Genomic DNA, 19,844 nt, shown 5'->3' with positions numbered 1-19,844 from the left:
CGTACCCCCTGAAACAGACCCGTGGACCTCCAGAGGGCTGCAGACTCCCAGTTGAAAACTGCAACAACATCAGGCTGGAATCAGTGTTTAAAAATATTTACTGGGCTCCACTCCAAACAACTCCAGCTGAGTTTGAGCCCTGTCCCTGGTTGCCAGGACAGCATAATGGTTTTTTATCACTATGGTTGGTGGGTTTGGACCAGGATGGATCCTGCCGCCAGAAATAACCAGCAGTCAACATCCTCCTTGTGACAGAGCCGTATCTTCCTCCCTTTGTGCTGTGATAGCAGTCCTCTCTAGGTGAATAGCTTTCTTACCCTTGGCGATCTCTATATAAATATTCTCGAACTCCTCATGTGCACAGATGCTCCTCAGCCTAACCACCTCCTTCTGTAGCACTCCCACCTGCTTCCTGAGAGATTCCACCAGCAGACACCCTTCACACTGGATGGTCTCCCCAACCTGGCTTTCTATGAAGGGGAAAGGCAGATCACAGTCTCTGCAAATCCACAACAGGATCTGGGTAAAATCATCCACTGTCAGGTTCTGTGTCTGGATACAGGTGTAAGTGGAGGAGACAGGAGCAGCATTGGCACTGGACATGTAGTCTTTCCTAATCATAGCTATTATATTATGTCTCCCTCTCACAAACTCTCTCTCAAACTCCTCTGCTGTCCTGACTGCTAGCTGCCCTTGGTCACTTAAACTCTGGCTTTTAAACCCTTCTCTCCCAGGTCAGCCCTACTCCCTCCTTAATCACACGGGGGAGGGTGATCACAGGGCTGATTAAAGATGACCAAGGGAACAAAGACTCAAACAGTCCCCAAACACAATCCCAACTGATGCTGTAACTTTAGGTAACCTGAAAGAAAAAACCAAATAGCCAAACAAACTCACTCAACTCAAGATTAGTACTTGAATCTTGTTCAGCAGGGGGATCTCCTTCTTTCCCTCTTAAACTCCCCTGTTTGCTGTCATGTGTCTTACATTAGACTTAAATTATAAGGCAGGAACCCACAAGTCCTCTATCATCCCAGTTCATTACACCTAGTTTTCTTAGTACATATATTCATTCAAATTTGCACTACACTAAACAAAAGAGCACCCATTCCAAGATGCACCCAATGAGTAGTGATGGGAAATTGCACCTCTACCACTGGACACCTCTCTTTTGTGGAGTTCCACAAGAATCAATTTTCTCTCTGGTCCAATTCAACATCTACATACAATCCTTAGGAAAACTGGTCAGATTACATGAACTCAAGTGCCAGCAATGTGCAGATGATATACAGCTCTACCTATCTTTCACCGCTATCTATACCACCATCACCAAAATGGCTTGGATGAGATCAGCTCATGGATGAAAAGCAGACATCTGATGCTGAACCTGAGCAAGACAGAGGTGATGCTGTTGGGCAGTGGAAAGCATTTTGAAGAGTTTGCAGCCAGGAGTCAGTCTCCCTTTGGTTGAAAGTACTTTCACAACTGGTCAATTCAGTCTAGTACTCCTGGATTCCTCACTGATACTAAGCTTTCACATAGGATTACTCAGGGGTGCTGCTTTCTACCGTCTCCAAGTGTGTAGGAGGACTCGTCCATCCTGGTGGGTAACCTGGCCTCAGCTATTCATACTTTTGTCACTTTCCTGTTGGACAATAGCAATGCAATATACCTGGGAATGAAGCCTTCTGCACTTAGAAAACTCCAACTAGTATGGAATGCTGCAGTGCATCGCCTCTGCAACAGAGGCTACTGTGAGCACATCAAACCTGTCCTCTGTTCTATACACTGGCTTCCCACAGAATATCTAATCAAGTTCAAAGTCTTGGTCCTTATATTTAACATGCTATATGCCTTGGGCCCAAGATATCTAAGAGACCACCTAAATTTCCAGGTGGAAGACCGTAGTTGACAACTATGCCTCCCTGGCAGAGTGGAACTCTCTACAATAAGGGTAAAGCTCATCTATGCAGAAGACAGAATTTTCTCCAGAGTCCGTCTGAGACTGTGGAATGAACTCCCCTAAGAAATAAGGGCCATCACAGCCCTCACCTTCCAAACCAAGTGCAAGAGGCATTTATTTGATCTTGCGCTCTCTAGAAAATACATAACATCTATATTTTAAAAACCTAAACCCCTACCAAAACAAGACACTCCACCACATGCATAATTCCCCCTGAGGAGAGGATGAGATAACCCCCAACATGTTACAGATGTGTACAGGTAATGCACTGAACAACATAACTAATGGAAGCTGCTCAGACACTACAGTGATGAGTGCAGTATAAGAACTTATATAGGCTTGAGTACTCTTGACAAACTCGTGTGGCCTTAAGGAAAAAACTGCAGAGAGGAGCCAGTCAGAGATACCTGCAGAGAGAAACAGAAGCAGCCAAAGCAGGGACTTTTGCATAAAGGGGAAGAGATTAAAACAGTGCCCATCCAGGACCATCTCTTCCCCCAGAATTGTTCAGGGCAGACAACTTTATTCCCATGCTCTGGGACACTAGGACCCCAGGGGTGCCTCCTCTATTCCCCCCCTCCCCCTTTGCACCACCACCACTTGGCCTTGAGGGAGAACTGCAGAGAGCAGCTAGCCAAAGACTCCAACTGGTAGGAGCAGAAGCAACCAAAGCAGGGACGTTTTTCCACCTTTGGATATTCCAATCACACCTGTAGAAAGTTCTCTAACTTTCACCGCACTGTACTGATTGGCTCTTTCCTCCAACCCTCCCACTCCCTTGAGTCTCTTCACCTCAGCCTCACTCTACACCTGCCCCTTCTACCTTCTCTCTTGATCCGTTTCCCTCACCCCCTTCCCTTCCTTTTTCCTTCTATTTAGCTGATCCCCTCCTAAGTAAACCCACCTTTAAAAATTAGGAAACATAACATTTGCCAACATCACATTGTTCGTCTACTTGTGTTTTATATGCCTTTCCTCTGTGTCTGTCTCGTCTATTTAGATTGTAATCTCTTTCGGACAGAGACCGTCTACTACTCTTGTGTTTATATGGTGCCTAGCACAATAGGCCCCATTCTGGGTTGTCCCTTAGGCATTACCATAATAAACATGATTAATAATAATCTCAAAAAATATACAGACTCCAGCCATTACCAGCAGACAGCACTACCCAGGCAACAACAAATATAATAATAAAGATTTAATAAATTGCACTAACAAAAGCACCACTATTTTCCCCCTACATCCACCTTCTGACATCAGTCATCTACTATGCCTATGTGTCAGGGTCAAAGTTCACAAGTTACTGCATGAATTTCTGAAATTAATTACTTTCAAGGTATTTCAACTAGAAAGGAGAGGAATAAGGAGCATTTTAAACAAAGGATAAGAGTAATCTAAATTGTATTTGTTCAGACTTTATTAAACTCAAGAGCCAGGATTTTTATTATTTCCCCTTTCCCTAACCCAACACACACAATGGATAAACAAAAATGCAAGATAATATGTTTTTACATGAATGAGATTGTTTTGTAAAAGTAGCTGTAACATAAATGGCTTACACAACCTATTTCTCAGATCAAATTGGACTCTGTACTGCTTTCTCTCTCCAGCGTAGCCCTCTTTGCCACTAGAACAAACCACTACACAGGGTGCAGAACAGAGAATTTTGGCACAGAGTATTACACAGGTATGAATTGCATTTTTACTCTTTAGATATGGATCTTATCTTACCCCAGCCTATCATCACAGAGAAGAGAACCATATAATAAATGCTTGAAATAATGGAGACCCATCACTCATATTCAGTGGCTATCCAATTATGATATTTTGCAAACAACTTTGTGAGAGAGATTTTCACATACATCTCCCAATTTCCCCACTACCAGGTTCTCAAAGTGTTTTAGTCTGCGGGGCACCAGCAGAGGCTCCACAGAGCATAGTTTAAAGAAATGTTGCAATTAAAAGCAACTCAGAAGCACTTCACTGAATAAACCTAGTAGTTTCAAACAGTGATATCTGTTGCACAAAAGCAATATAGCTTTTACCACAGAGAAAACATTGTGCATATGTAACCCACACACCTCCTAGGTGTGGTGCTCTGTCCCCTCTAGTGGCACTGAGACCACTTAGAGATTAATGAGTCTGCTACAGCCTTAGCTAAAAAACATGTGGCTTTTAGCTCATGCAGTAGAGTAGAGGTGGGCAAACTACGGCCCGTGGGCCACATCCAGCCCACGGGACTGTCCTGCCCGGCCCTTGAGCTCCCGGCCGGGGAGGCTAGCCACCGGCCCCTCCCCTGCTGTTCCCCCTCCCCTGCAGCCAAGCCGCCATGTGAGCAGCATTCTGGGCGGTGAGGCTGCGCGCTCCTGCAGGCCAGCACAGCAGCGTGTCTGGCTCCAGCCAGGCGGCGCGGCTGCCAGACATGCTGCTCTGAGCGGCATGGTAAGGGGGCGGGGAGCGAGGGGGTTGGATAAGGGGTGGGGGGTCCCGGGGAGCAGTCAGGGGACAGAGAGCAGGGGACGGTTGGATGGGGCGATCAGGAGATGGATAAGTGTGAGAGTCCCAGGGGGCCTGTCAGAGGGCGGGGATAGTGGTCAGGGCAGTCAGGGAGCAGGGGCGGTTGGAGAGGTGGTGGGACCCCAGGAGTGTTGGATAAGGGGTGGGGGGTCCCAGGAGGGGGCGGTCAGGGGACAAGGAGCAGGGGAGGTTGGATGGGTCGGGGGGCTCTGAGGGATGCAGTCAGAGGGCGGGAAGTGGGAGAGGTCAGGGCAGCCAGGTGACGGGGAGTTGGATAGGGGGTGGGGGGCAGTCAGTGGACAAGGAGCGGGGGGGTTGGATGGGTCGGAAGTTCTGAGGGGGGCAGTCAGGGGTTGAGAAGTGGGAGGGGTCAGATAGGGGGTGGGGGCCAGGCTGTTTGGGGAGGCACAACCTTCCCTACCCGGCCCTCCATACAGTTTTGCAACCCTAATGTGGGCCTCGGGCAAAAAGTTTGCTCACCCTGCAGTACAGGCTCATGTATGTAGCTTCAGAAATCCCAGTTTTGATCCTGCCTGCCGACAACTGGGATCTGTATGTGTTACACATATGCATACTGTGATGACAGTGTGTGCAAAACTGTGGGCATTGAAAATAAATGATCATCCATCTTCATAGTCATCATCTATTTTACAAAATAGATAGATCGTGGGCCCCCAATTACACAAAGGCACAGGAACAGGTCCATAGGTGCCTCAGTGACCTCTTTAAGCACCTAATATTAATCATCACGATTTGACAATTGTGGGATCTTGGTAAAAGCTAAAAACTGCAGGACCTAGGCCAGTGGTGGGCAACCTGCGTCCCACCAGGGTAATCCGCTGGCAGGCCGCCAGACAGTTTGTTTACATTTGCATGGCCACGGTTCACCGTTCCCAGCCAATGGGAGCTGCGGGAAGCAGAAGCCAGCATGTCCCTGCGGCCCGCGCCACTTCTCACAGCTCCCATTGGCTGGGAATGGCGAACCGTGGCCATGTAAATGTAAACAAACTGTCTGGCGGCCCACCAGCAAATTACCCTGACGGGCCGCAGGTTGCCCACCACTGAGCTAGGCCTTCATCCCTGAAATTCCACTGCTTAAATGGAGAACAAGTCTAGCTGTTCCTATTGCACCAAAGGATTGCAGACACCACATACTAGCATAAAAAGCACCTCAAAAACCTAGAGATGGCATCTAAACCTAGTTAACTTTTGATCCCACCATCACAAATTCAGCTGCGACTTAAAAAACATCTGGATTACTCTGATGGAATGGGAGAATGTGTGCCAAATTCAGAATGGATTGATTTATATTACTGATTTTAATCATAATTTAAATCAGCAGGCAGGAAACCTTAATTTAAAGAATCAATTTTATACTTTTGCATTTATACTTTCTATTTATTTTTCTAAAGAAAGTTGATTCTCATTGTTTGCAAAAAGAAGTTCCAAATTATACCTACCAAGGAGGATACACTATAGCTATACACCCTTATTTAAGCAATTATATATCTTAACATTTATTATGTTAGAAAATGGTGAATGACACCTATTTTATTTATTTGATTATTTCATTACCCATCATGTGTGTCAAGCTGCGTTTGAAATTCAATTAAAAATGCACAAAACCAGCATTGTAAAATGTTTTTTTCCCTTTGTTAATTAAAAACTACCTTAAACATGCATGACAAATAAAGGGGAAAATCCTAAATTTATCAAAATTAATTAATGCATTAAACAAATAAAGTACTAGCTGTATTTAATTAATTGAATGAGTTGTTTCTCATAGACTTTAAGGTCAGTAAGGACCGTCGTGATCATCTAGTCTAACCTCCCGCACGGACCAAGGAGTTTAACATGTAAACAAGTCACAGGCTCAAACAAAAGCCCATGGTGCAATGAAGGTTGTTTCTGGTCAGCATGTCCTTCAAGATTTGAAATCTAGCAGATCTCATCCTCTCAGACCTCATTTTTATTCAGAGATTGGAAGAGGAAAACAAGCTTTTCTTCTTTTTCAAGTCCCAATCCATTTTTCAACTTTGAATGAATTAATCATTGAAATGAACTAGCTGAATAAACTGAAAAGAAGAAAATATTCTCTCTGCATCTGCAGAAGAGACTACTGCTGTCAAAAGCTGGCTTAGCTGTTCACTAAAACCTAGTTCCAGGTGCTTAGCCAGTGACTTCCACCAGTTCAGTAACCTTTCTTTAAAACTTTAGCATCAAGCATACTTTTTTGAAATGTAGTTTAAATGACCTTATTAGATTATAGTAAATGTAGTCCTTAATATAGGTTGCCATGTTTTCACACTTTAAATAGATTATTTTTACAAAGAAAAATGCATTTAAGAATTTTTTTTTAAATCAACTTTTATCTACCAGGACTAAATTTAGGCAACAACATTTGGACAAGGAGGTGCAGATCAAAATTATCTGGACCAGCACAATACAGTTGCCAAATTAGAGTTTTTGCAAATTTCTTTTATCAGGAAGTGTTGAGACCCAGATTTTTTTTTGGTTAAATAGTAAAAGCAACACTCATTCTCCATTTCAATAACATAGTTATCTAGTTTGTGGCCAAAATCTGGAAAGATCGAAATGTCAGATCAGTGTTTTGGGGCCAGATTTTTAAAGTGCAGTAGTAGTAGCTATGTTCTGCATTCCAATGAAAACTGAAGGCTTGAAAACCACCATGATCCCCTAGAATCCCAGTACCAGACTGAGGCTTTTGTAGCACTCACTGTTGCACTGAGCGGCAATAACATCTTTTTAGTTTGTATGTTTTTGCTGAAGTACTAGTAGATAAATTTGTTTTGTATTTAAGCTGTGTGATTTGCAAGGTGGGGGACCAAAAACTTTAGCCAGATCCACATTCCAGCAGTTCCCAAAGCTGAGTTTTTATGGCACACTACTGCCAGGATGTATTGGAGCCAGGGAGTTATTGGTATAAGAGGAGTAGCTAACTTAAGCCTGGTCTACATTACAGAGTTAGGTCGATGTAAGACAGCTTTCATCGAGCTCACTGTGTAAGCGTCTACACTACAATGTTGCTCCTGCTGATGTAAGTCACCAACTACATCAACTTAATAACTTCACCTCCATGAGAGGTGTAGTGCTTAGGTCAATGTAGTTAGGTGAATGCAGTGTTAGTGTAGACACTGCGTTGCCTACATTAGACTGGCGGCTGATTGGTTTTGTGAGAGTAGCAAGTTGGCAACCCTAATACCCTTGCCTCGCACTGTGCCCCACGCCTCCTCTGAGGCCCCGCCCCCACTCACTCCATGCCCCCTCCCTTTGTTGCTCACTCTCCCCACCCTCACTCACTCATTTTCACTGGGCAGGCTCAGGGGGCTGGGGTGAGGGCTCCGACTGGGGGTGCGGGCTCTGGGGTGGGGCCAGGGATGAGGGATTTGGGGTGCAGGAAGGGGCTCCGAACTGGGGGGTGGAGCCAAAGGGTTTGGAGTATGAGAGGGGGGCTCCCGGTCAAGGCAGGGGGTTGGGGTGTGGGAAGAGGTATGGCTCTGGGCTGAGGGTGCAGGTGCCAGGGTCGGGCCAGAAATGAGGGGTTCAGGGTGTGGGAGGGGGCTCTGGACTGGGGCAGGGGGTTGGAGTGCAGGGGAAGGGTTCCGGCTGGAGTTGCAGGCTCCGATGTGTGGCCGGGGATGAGAAATTTGGGGTGCAGGATGGGCCTCTGGGCTGGGACCGAGGGGTTCGGAGGATGGGAGCAGGATCAAGGATGGGGCAGAGGGTTGGGGCATGGGGGTGGGGGAGTGAGGGCTCCGGCTGGGGTGTGGGCTCTGGGGTGGGGATGAGGGGTTTGGGGTGCAGGAGGGTGCGGTGGATTGTGATCGAGGGGTTTGGAGGGCAGGAGGGGGATCAGGGCTGGGGGAGGGGGTTGGGGCACAGGAGGGGGTCAGGGATGCAGGCTCTGGGTGGCACTTACCTTAAGCAGCTCCCAGAAGGAGCAGCATGTTCTCACTCTAGCTCCTACACGGAGGCGCAGCCAGGTGGCTCCGCCCCATCCGCAGGCGCTGCCCCCACAGCTCCCATTGGCCCTAGTTTCCAGCCAATGGGAGCTGCGGAGGCAGCATGCAGAGCCCCCTGTCTGCCCCTACGCATAAGAGCTGGTGGGGGACATGCCAGCTACTTCCCAAGAGGCATGCGGAGGCTAGCAGGGAGCCTGCCAGCTCCGCTGCATGGCACCGCCAACCAGACAGTCAACGGCCTGGTCAGCAGTGCTGACCGGAGCTGCCAGGTTCCCTTTTTGACCAGGTGTTCCAGTTGAAAACTGGACACCTGGTCACCCTAGTGGCTGACAGCCAGGAGCCCTGCTGCGCTAATACTCGGAACAGCGGGCCTCCGGCTGACAGCCCCAGGCTCAGGCTGCCAGGGTCACCACCTGGCTGATCTTTGATCAGCCAGGTTGGGCTTTTTTATGGATTTGCCAGTTGCCAGAAAAATTATTTAATCTGTAGGTTTTTTTTTTTTTTTTTTTAAACGTGGGTCTAAAGATTTGCATTATTATCACAATACACTGGAATATCTAACGTTAAAAGTTTCTCTGTTCAGCTACAGATGCTGCAGTGCTCCCACTTCCACAGTTTATGTAAGAAAATGATGTTAATCATATTTATAGGTGTTCTCTCTCTAGATACTATAAGTGACTGTTGAAGGTGGTGGACTGCGGAGTTGGCTTGTGATTGGGGTTGCAGCAGGCTTGCTTTGTGGAGCAGGGGAATGTCTTTTTTTTTTTTTGCTTTTCAAAGGTAGTAACCCTGTCTGTCTGACAGCCCCAGGCAGCAGGGCTACGGCTGCCAGTGCACCACCATGCCTCACACTGACAGTGAAATCAATGCAAGCGCTCCTGGTGAGGACTCACACTGTTGACAGAAGGAGCTAGTGTGGATATGCCAAGCTGTTTTAATTACTGAAGTGGCCGTACATCAAAGTAACTTAAGTCAATTTTGAGATATAGGCTAGGGTTGCCAACTTTCTAACCACACAAAATCGACCACCCCTGCCCTGTCCCTTCTCCAAGGCCCTGCCCCCCACTCCATCCCCCCTCCCTCTGTCGTTCATTCTTCCCACCTTCACTCACTTTCACTGGGTTGGGGTATGAGCTCTGGGATGGGGCCAGGGATGAGAGGTTTTGGGTGGAGGAGGGGGGCTCTGGACTGGGGCAGGAGGTTAGGGTAAGGGGTCTGGACTGGGGCAGTGGATTGGGATGCGGGAAGGGGTGAGGGCTCCAGCTAGGGGTGCGGGTTCTGGGGATGAGGGATTTGGGGAGAAGGAGGGGACTCCAGGCTGGGGCAGAAGGTTGGGGTGCAGGGTCCCGGCAGCCCTCTGAGGAATCGGCTGCAAGGTCCCTGCGGCCTCTAGGTACATGGATGGCCAGGCAGTTCTGCACGGTCTGCTATCTTCACGTCCACAGATGCTGCCCCTCACAGCTCCCAATGGTCGCAGTTCCCGGCCAATGGGAGCTGCAGAACCGGCACTAGCAGCAGGGGCAGCATGCAGACCCTCCCAGTTCCTGGCCACCGCAGCGCCTAGGGGCTGCAGGGGCCTGGTGGCCTCTTCCAGGAGCAGCACAGAACTAGAGCAGGTAGGGAGCTTGCCTTGGCCCTACGGTCCCGCTGTGCCACCGACTGGATTTTTAACAGCCCAGTCAGCAGCGTGCCGGTCAAAAACCAGATACCTGTCAACCCTAGGATAGACTTGTCCTCATTCTCCATCTAACCAATGGAAGTTGGGAAGATAGGACCCAAGGATCCCAAAGGACCACTATCCTTTCCCAGAAAACACAGCACCGTCAATACTCACTTCTTGTAACACTCTCTAAAGGCTCCTGGGTGCGGCTTTACAGTACAGGGGACAGGAGAGAGGACGCTGCCAGGCCCAAACTCGACCTCTCATCACTCAGTGTGTGCGTGCAAGGTGAAGGAAGGACCCCCGAGAGCTGCTCACCTGGGACAGGTGCAGCAGGGACAGGAGTGTCTATTCAAGTGCCTGATTTTTACACACACACCTACCCGCCAACACCATGATGGGTGTATTGGTTGGACTGGCTAGTCGGGCCCCGCTGCCTTTGCCAGACTCTGCGAGCATATTTTTTTAATCGTTTTATTCCCTACCGCACTTCCCATCAGGCATAAACAAAGGACGGCTTTAACGAGTGGCGCCGCAAAGCGCGGCGAGGTTTGCATGACAGTCCGGAGAAGGGAAGAAGGAAGGACCCTTCTTCTTTGGTGCTGCCCGGGAAGGAAGATGGCGGCCGAGGTAAAGTCTGTGCTCTTCGTGTGTCTGGGTAAGTGCGGGGCGGCCGCGCAGGCAGGACTGGAGCGGGGATGTGTCCCCAGGGCTGGGGTGGGAAGGGGTCAGGGGCGCCTGGGGGTTGAGGCACCCAGGGTTGTTGGATGGAGAGAGGGCCGTTCCCGTCTCCCTCCGGGACAGCCGCAGGAGGGTGGAGAGGGAATTAGCAGGATCCCTACTGGGGAGGGGGTAGAAGTGGAGTCCACCCCTCCCCCTCCCCCTCCCCCTGACAGCAGGCCGGAGAGGTGGAAATTAGCAGGTCCCCTGCTGGGAAGGAGAGAGGAGTAGAGTTCGTTCTCCCCTACCCTGAATAGGGTTCCCCCTCCCCACCAGGAAGGAGTAGACGGTGAGTAAACCAGTGGGGGGCTTTCTTGGAGGGGGGGAGGTAGATGTGCACCGTGCATAGGGGAGGAGCTCATGGCAATGTAATAAACACTTCTGGTATCTCCTACCCACCATCATTCCCCTTCCTAATCTATTTGCCCACCCCCGACAAGCTGTTATCTCTGCCCGGAAGGCTTGATACAGTGTCACAGTAAGTGTAACGCTAGGCTGTGTGTTCATGTTTAGTACCTACCTGCCAAAGTTTACAGAGAAGTTGCTGGTTATGATACTATTCAGTGTTTTCATCGATGAGTTGACTAATGGGGCAGAGTGTATGCTTATAAATTGTGCATGTGACACCAGGCTTGCAGGGGTTACAAACAAATTGGAGAATTTTCTGAAATCAACAAGATGAATATCAGTGAAGAGAAATGAGTAGTATTTCACTTATGAAGGAAAAATTAAATGTTCTGTTGCAAAATGGGGAATAACTGACTAATTGATAGTACTGCTGGAAAGGATCTGCAAATTAGTGGATTACAAATTGAATATGAGTTAATAATGTAATGCAGTTGTGAAAAGTGTTAATATCTTTTTGAAGTGTATTAACCAGAGTGTCATATGTAAGACACAGGAGGTAAGTGTTCCCCTCCACTCAGCACTGATGAGGCCTCATCTGGAGTACTGTGTCCAGTTATGGACTCCACACTTTAGGAAAGATGTGGACAAATTGGAGAGAGTCCACAGAACAACAAAAATTATAAAAGGTTTAGAAAATCTGACCTATGATGAAAGGTTAAAAAAACTGGGCATCTTTAGTATTGAGAGAGAGGACTGAGGGGAATCTGATAGATGTCTTCAAATATGTTAAGGGCTGTTATAAAAATAACTATATTTAATTTTTCTCTATGTCCACTGAAGGCAGGGCAAGAAGTAATGGGCTTAATCTGTAGCAAGGGAGATGTAGGTTAAATATTAGGAAAAACTGCCTAATATAATGGTAGAAAAGGTCTGGAATAGATTTTCAAGGAAGGTTGTGGAATCCCCATCATTGGGAGGTTTTTAAAGAACGGGTTAGACCTGCCAAAAATTATCTAGGTTTACTTGGTCCTTTCTTGGTGCAGGGGGCTGGAATAGATGACTTCTGACGGTCTCTTACAGACCTATGTTTCTATGATTCTCTGAATCTGGCTACCTGGCCCTTAAAATCTCCCTGATGCACTGGAAGATGATCCTTGAGAAGACAAGTCTTCATTTGTTAAATTAGAACTGTGTTATGGAAACATCAGTAAAGATATGCACACAATCTGCTCTGCATTTGTAAATAAATATTCATTACACAGCAAATTACAGTTTAGTGCTTGATAATGTCTTCTGTCTGCAGTAAATAAAACAGATAATAACCATTAATTGAGCACATCTAGACTGTAAGCTTTCTGGGGCAGGGACATGGCTTACTCTGTGTGTCTAGTCCAGTGTTAAATAATACTAGAGAAACTTGGGAATGGAGAGAATAAATCATATTCACTATTTTCAGGGAAGAATTAACAAAGTCAGAAAGTACAAGTGATAGGGTGAAACCACTGTAATAAATGTTGTCAACTTCCCTGGAATTTCCCCTCATCTTATATTAGCTATCCAAAAGAGTTGGTCCCATATGACAACAAAGGCTGAATGATGTGGGAAACAGCTTTCTTTTTTAATAACTGCTGACCTGTCAAAGTTTCATTCATTTAAAGTATTTTAAGACTGCATTGAGCTTTTCTTCTGCCAGTGTTGGGTTTTGCTGTGTTTCAGCAGTTATCTAAAATTTCCCCTGTGCCCTAAAAGGTAATCTTGATACATTAGTAAAATTTTAAGTATATGTAATATTTTTGATTAAAAAGAATAAAATCAATCAATTCAAAAATATGAATGTTATTTTTAACACACACTGCAAATATCTGAAATTTTCAATATTTCAAGTGTTCAGTTTGAAGGGAGAGACAGCCTGTCATTTCTGAAGTTATCCCATATGTACTTGAGAGTTGATTCCAGAGAGTACAAGTATTCATGTGAAGTCAGGTTGTTTACTTCTATATTTGTTTTGAAAAACTAATAGTCAGATATTCACTTAACATCTGTTTTCTATTTGTAACAAGAGAAGCAGATATTCATTACGCAGCAAAATATAATCTAATAGTTGCATAATTAGATTGCTTCTGAATTTTTTCCTACCACAGAACAATAAATGAAGCATCCAGCAACATACGTAACCCAAATACATAAAAAGGAATTGGAACTGAGAAGAGGTGAACAGGTTGCAGTTTTTATTTAATTTAAGGGAAGACATTTAAAAAAAAAAATTTACTCTTCTTACACTTGTGTAGTACCTTTTGTTTTAGGAGCTCCCCCATTAATTTACCTAATGCCACTAATAGGCAGATAATTATACCTTAAATGCAGATTGTTAGATTCTGTCTCTCTCATAGTTGACTTTGTCCAAGGGCATGCAACGAGTTAGAGCTCCTGAGTTCTATTCCTAACTTTCAATCCTCTGCTCTATCCCCTATTCATTTTACAGAAGTTACAAACATTACATTTGACATACTGATTGAAAAGTCTCAGCCATATGAGCTATAGCTCACAAATATAAACTCTGCTGGTCACTTCACTTGAAAGGCTTCAATAAGAATCACTTTTGTTTTATGCTTCAAGTAGTTGGAGTTGAAGGGAGATGTCCTTGCTATTAAAAAGTGAGTGAAGAAAAAAATGTATCTTTTGGAGAAAACTACCATACATCCAGTTGCTTTCCTCACACATGAAAAATATATTTTTTTTATTTTTATTTCAAAAGCTTTTGTAGCTTTATTAAGTTATGATCTCAGAAGCTCACATACCAAGGAAGTCAGCCCGGATATATATTTGAACAGAAGGTCCCAGAATATAGCCAAATGTGTAGCTGGTGAAACATTAAATGATATACTCTGCTCCGATACATATTGGAGCAATGCCCTGCTTAGTGCCTGTTTACATTAGAGAAATTTGCACTAGTATAACTACACCAATGCAAACCCTTAATGTGTATGCACTGCACCAATCTAAAGTGGGGGTTACACAGGTGCAGTTTACTCTGATGATTCCAGATTAAGTTGCATTGATGTAAACTCATCTTTATAATGATGCTGCATATGTACATTACCAGTGCAAATTTCTATAATGTAGACAGTGGATGAGGGACATTGTGTTTCTTCATCTGTGGGATCCTGATTGTAATCCTTTAAAAAAATAATCCATGCACTTTTTGCAGCAGTTGTTGGATGGATTTTGTGTTCTGGTGAAATTCCAATTGATCTTATTTATTATAAAACTAGGTAATATGTTTTGCATGCTTGTATTCCCCCTACAGTTTCAATTAGATGTGTCATCCTTTACTTGTATTGAAGTAGTATATAGCAGTGCTTCTCAAACATTTTTTTTCACGGGACCACATGAAAATTGCTAAGGGTCTCGATGGACCACTTAATGATCTTTCCAAATGTTATTTGTACCATTAGCTAACTATTGTAAAGTGCTTTGGATAAAAGCGCTATATAAAAAAACCTTAATAATAATGAACTTTTTTTTTGTTCTACAAATAAAAGCATACAACTCATATTTTAATATCAGTAGTCTTTCCTTTCTAATGTGTGCTCTCTCCTCCCCCCTGGTTGCAGTCCCCGAGCTGCAGCAGCCCCTGAGCTGGGTCTGGGAAGGGGAGCCGTCTCTCCCTGGCAGCCGCAGCCCTGGAGCTGGGGAAAGTCACCTCTTTCTCTGGCCACCACAGCCCTGCATGTCCCAAATTCTCCCCACCCCCTCTTCTCACCCCACTGTTCCCTCCCACCTTCCCCCTATTCCCTCCCAAGGCCACCACCTCACCTACATGTGTCTTCTTCAGGGTCCAGGTACCTAATTAGTGGAGCCACGCCTATGCGGCTCCACTAATTAGGTGGGTGGCCCTTCATTGTATGCAGCTGTCCAGGCGTACACCTTAGAGGGAATTATCTGCGGAGCACCTGAATGGAGCTCGCAGACCACTGTTTGAGAACCTCTGGTATATAGGGTTTTCATGCAATATCACATATCCAGAAATGTATTCTGCCCCCTCCCTCCCTCGTCCCACATTGCCATGAAGCATTCTGCCTATAGAAAAATCAAGTTTTGTCACTCAACCATGCTAACATTACTTCTCTCTTAGTGGAGGGACCACTTCTTCTAAGAAAATAGTCCATTTTTCATATGTGTTCTGTCCATGATGTCTGCTAAATCCGTCAAGAAGGGTGTCAATTGGCATCATGTTATCACTTGCCCCAGTTAATCATTGCAGGGCTGAGGCATATTGCTGGTACAATATGGGGAAGTTTGCATTTTTCTCCTGTCTGTGATACCTAGTTTGTTGCTTAAGAGATTGAAAGGAAAAGACTATACACAAAATAGACATCACTTTCTATATGGTGGCTTTCCAAATAGATTTACCAGTGTGGCATATGTATGTGCCATACTGTTTGGCAAATAATAAATTATATGTACTACAAAAGAACCACATTTTTTTGCTAACTGCAGATGCACATACTATGTTGCATTTTAATTACCACAAGTTCTGTATGTTCATAAAATGTGAAGACCTTATTTATTGTAATAAGATAATTTGCACAAAAGGGGTCAGAACTAAGTTGCTTCAGAGTCTTAATTCTGAATTTCTGGACATGACTGTGACAAAGTCTCGAAAGTTAATGTTGCATTATAATATCTTAGTTCCTCTTCCATCTTTTTTAATGAATTAAATGACTTTCACAGATCTTCTAGAGGGAAGAGAAATCTGTTAATTACTGTAGGGTTACTTTCTTTTGTTGAATGACCCTTCAAAAGGTGATGTTAATAAAGCATTAATTTAAACTTTTAAAAAAGTGATCTCATCTTATTGTGTACACTGTCAAAAACCACCACCAGGTACTGTTCAAAATCAAAAATGGAACTCTGATTTTTGTGAGGTGAAAGAAAGTGACTTCCCTTCAACAGAAATATAAATGGAAATACAAATATACCCTATTGATTTGAATGTGAACTAAAACATCAAAGAAGTGTAATTGTTTGTTTTATATCAAGCACGCTGTAACAGAATATTAAATGGTAACAGCTATTGTATCCGTGAGAAGCTTCAGAATAGATTCATCTGGGTAGCAAGTATTACTGATTGCTTAAGCTATAATTTAGTATCCACCACTCACCTGAAGGTCTATAACCATGTTATATAACTTTCCTTCAACTTATTTTAGTGTGCAATGTGCAATAGGCTGAAAGTGAAATGTATTTCAGGCTTATTGAATGTTGTTTCAGTTTAATTATGTGACAAGACATTTACTTCAACCAGTGGCACACTAGCAAAACCCCATTGTCCTCTCAGTAGGTTACTATGTGTCCAGTAACATTCCTTTTCTTTACAGGCTACTCCTTCAAACAGTTATTCGCTGTTTAAAAATCTGCCTTTGACAGGATGGATTAATTTTAAATCACCATTTTTAATCATAATTTAAATCAGCAAGCAGGAAACCTTTACTTAAATCATCCATTTTAATCTTGTTTTGCATCTATTCTTTTTGTTTTCCTAAAGACAGGTTCTTTCACATTGGTTGGTATAATCATGAAAGCATGTTGATTTGCAAGTAAATATAGCCATTACACTAAATTTTGTATTTCTTTTTGCTAACCATGAGGATGCACCATATACATTTATTTAAGCAATTACACAGCTACATACATGTATGTAGATTCTTAATTTTAATATTTTTATTATTTTGGAAAATAGAATGGTTTTTTTATTACTATATTAATTTTTTTGCTCATGATTTGTCAAGCTGCATTTGGAAATTTGAATTAAATAAAAAATTCAGAGAAATGCATTTTAAAATTGTATATTTAAATAAAAACTACCTTAGAGTGTTGGTTACATAAACTTTCCTTTTTTTCTTTATCAGAAACATTTTTTGCATTTAAAATGAATTGATTTATTAAACAAAACAGGAAGGGTTAACTGTTAGTGACTTTAATTGATTGCTTCTGGTCACCATGCACTTTGAGTTTTTAGAGCTATTAGAGGTCATCCTCGCCCTCCTCAATTTTATTCGTGGATTGGCGAAGGAAAACAAGCTTTCCTACTTTTTTCAGCTCCCATTTAGTTTCTCAAACTTTAATGAACTAGTCCAAATTAAGGAAACACACTCTGTGCACCTCCAGAAGAGGCTACTGCCATCAAAAGTAGCTCAACAACCCCTAGTTCCAGGTGCTGAGCCAGTGCCTTCTGCCAGATCAGTGGTTTGACTTTTCTTGAATCTTCAACAGAATACTTTATTACCTTCCCTTTGATTCTGAAAGAATGGAGGTATAATGTTTTCCTACAATGAAAGGATATCATACTTTTTAGTTATCATGAACATAAATGGCATATCCAATAACATAACTGTGCTTTCAGTTTTCCAAAACATTTGAAGTGGGGAAAAGGTAGAATATGAAAAAGCAGACTGTGGGATGAAAGTTTTTTATTTATGGGGGCATCATTAAAAAGAGGAGCCCAAACAATAGCAATGGCAGACTCTTGCTTTGGTATTGAACTTTATTTAATTTGGGCAAGGATATGAAATATTCCCAAATATTTTTAGCATTCTACAGTGTTTGTTTAATACAGTTTTAAGGGGTAAAAAGGCAACTTGCAATGGAAAGTTTTCTCTTAGCAACAATGCTTTCCATTAAGATAAATACTTCAAGCAAACTTTTGCAAATCATCCAGTAAATCATAGTCAGAAATGTATCCTACTTGTTGCCAGTGCACAGGGGATTTATGGGGATGGGACATCTGAAGACCCTAGAAGTTCCCGACTGTTATGAGTAAAACTATGAAAGACAAAGACAGAAAATGTCAGTATTAACATCCATTTGAGATACAGCTCAAAATTCTGCTTTTTCAATTATGGTTACAGAAAGTCTTTCTGTAGAGGGGGACAAAAAAAGCAATGTAATTACACCATACAGGAGGGTTATCCGATTTAAGATCAAATGCAGGGGATACATGACCCCTTGTGTGACGAGCTCTATGGGGCAGTACCTTCATTTCCCTAGTGCAGTGAGATGGACATAAACAGAGACTGCTCCAGAGTCCTTGGCTTGACTCCACTGCTGTGGATTCACCTGGGGATATGATGAAATAAACTGTCAAAGTACTATGTGAACTAAAATCCTGTCCTAGCTTGCTGCTTTTACCATAGATAAACTTTAGTTCAATCTCTTGTTTCTTTAGGGAACATTTGCCGATCACCCATAGCTGAAGCAGTTTTTAGAAAACTTGTAACTGATGAAAACATTGAAAATAAGGTCAGTTGTTTATTTTTACTGTTGCCAAAATATACTTTCTTCTAGGCAGTCAGTATTATGTAAGCTGTGGGAAGGAAAACATAAACATTTGAATTTGTTTTTCTGTAGTGGAGAATAGACAGTGCAGCAACATCTACTTATGAAATAGGCAACCCTCCTGATTTTCGGGGACAGACTTGTATGAGGAAGCATGGCATTACCATGAATCATATTGCCAGACAGGTACTGTACTCTTATTTCCTTTAAATATGTATTTGTGTTTTTGTTGTTGTTGTTGCAGTGGATGACAGACAGTGGTGCCATTTCTGACTGGAATGTGGGGTGCTCCCCAGATGCAAGGGCTTTAAGCTGTCTAAGAAATCATGGCATTGAGACAGCCCATAAAGCACGGCAGGTATAAAAAGAGTACACTTTATTTCTTGACAGAACTAATAATTTTGTTCAGCCATAATTTCTCATACCAGTCACAACAGCTACTTGGTGAGTATATGGTATGGTGTCAAATTGAATATTAAATATTAAGAGGATTGACTATTAAGTGAGATTTTTTTCAAAAGCACTCAGCATTGGCTTACTTCTTCTAGTTGAAGTCAATGGGAGGAGAGTTAGGCCAACAGTTGAGTGACTTTGAAAACCCTACCTTTAAATGTTCAATATGCTTTCTCTGAGGCATATTTCTTCTATTTTGAATAATTTTGCATTGTCTTATTTTGTGAGTCCATGGCACATCCCATGCATGTGAAGGAACTGATAGGTACTTTGGAAGGGCAGCATTTATATTGTACAGATCCAATAGATGACCTGGCTTGTACTCTGCCCTGGTACTGCTGCTCTTAGGGTCAAAATTCTTTGAGTTGAGAGAGCTCCTGTCTCACACTAAGGAGCTCAGACCCAAGAGTGAAAATAATATCAAAATATCTTCAAAGGAGAATTACAACTAAATAATTTTTGTAAACATAACCTTGGGGCAATCTCGCTAAGAGTCAGAGCAGCACCATTCACTAAATGGAAACACAGTCTGAAGTTTTGGAAATGCTCACCACAGTTTTTCTTTAGTGAGTATATTTCAGGCATTGCATTCTAAAGAGATGCATTGAAATAAACATAACTTCATGTATTTAAATAACCTAGACATTCAAATAAATGCACATAACTTATTTCCATTAACTATTCTCTGTGTATAGAGTATTCCTTTAGGACCTGACCTTTCCTTAGCTTGAGTTCATGCCACTAGTTCTTGCATTTGACACAAGATCAAGTATTCTTGTTAGCATCTTTCCTTTTTGTTCCCTTCAGAATTTTGGTAGACCTTATTGAGGTCGTCCTTTATTTTCTCTATTTTCAAAGAGTA

At 43.4% G+C, this 19,844-nt stretch overlaps 2 protein-coding genes across 4 annotated transcripts in view; one reads left to right on the top strand and one right to left on the bottom strand.

The window, feature by feature from the left end:
- SH3YL1 (SH3 and SYLF domain containing 1) overlaps positions 1-10,438 on the bottom strand; it is a 100,505-nt gene extending 90,067 nt beyond the window's left edge. For both annotated transcript variants that reach the window (XM_005289664.4, XM_042848771.2), the window contains exon 1: positions 10,298-10,438. In XM_005289664.4, the coding sequence (XP_005289721.2) occupies position 10,298 (1 nt within the window). In that variant the 5' untranslated portion in view covers positions 10,299-10,438. The remainder of the gene's footprint in view (positions 1-10,297) is intronic.
- The window catches only part of ACP1 (acid phosphatase 1), a 34,237-nt gene continuing 24,737 nt past the window's right edge, over positions 10,345-19,844 (top strand). The window contains exons 1-3 of one of the 2 annotated variants that reach the window (XM_005289662.5): positions 10,345-10,781; positions 18,420-18,493; positions 18,774-18,887. In XM_005289662.5, coding sequence (XP_005289719.2) covers positions 10,679-10,781; positions 18,420-18,493; positions 18,774-18,887 — 291 coding nt within the window. In that variant the 5' untranslated portion in view covers positions 10,345-10,678. Of the gene's footprint in view, positions 10,782-18,419; positions 18,494-18,601; positions 18,716-18,773; positions 18,888-19,844 lie in introns of both variants that reach the window. The other variant, XM_005289663.5, reaches the window with a different exon arrangement.

The sequence above is a fragment of the Chrysemys picta genome, chromosome 3, assembly GCF_011386835.1.
Source record: "Chrysemys picta bellii isolate R12L10 chromosome 3, ASM1138683v2, whole genome shotgun sequence".
Taxonomy (NCBI): Eukaryota; Metazoa; Chordata; order Testudines; family Emydidae; genus Chrysemys; species Chrysemys picta.
Note: the sequence above shows the minus strand (reverse complement) of the source record. Positions and strands in the feature narration are given on the sequence as shown.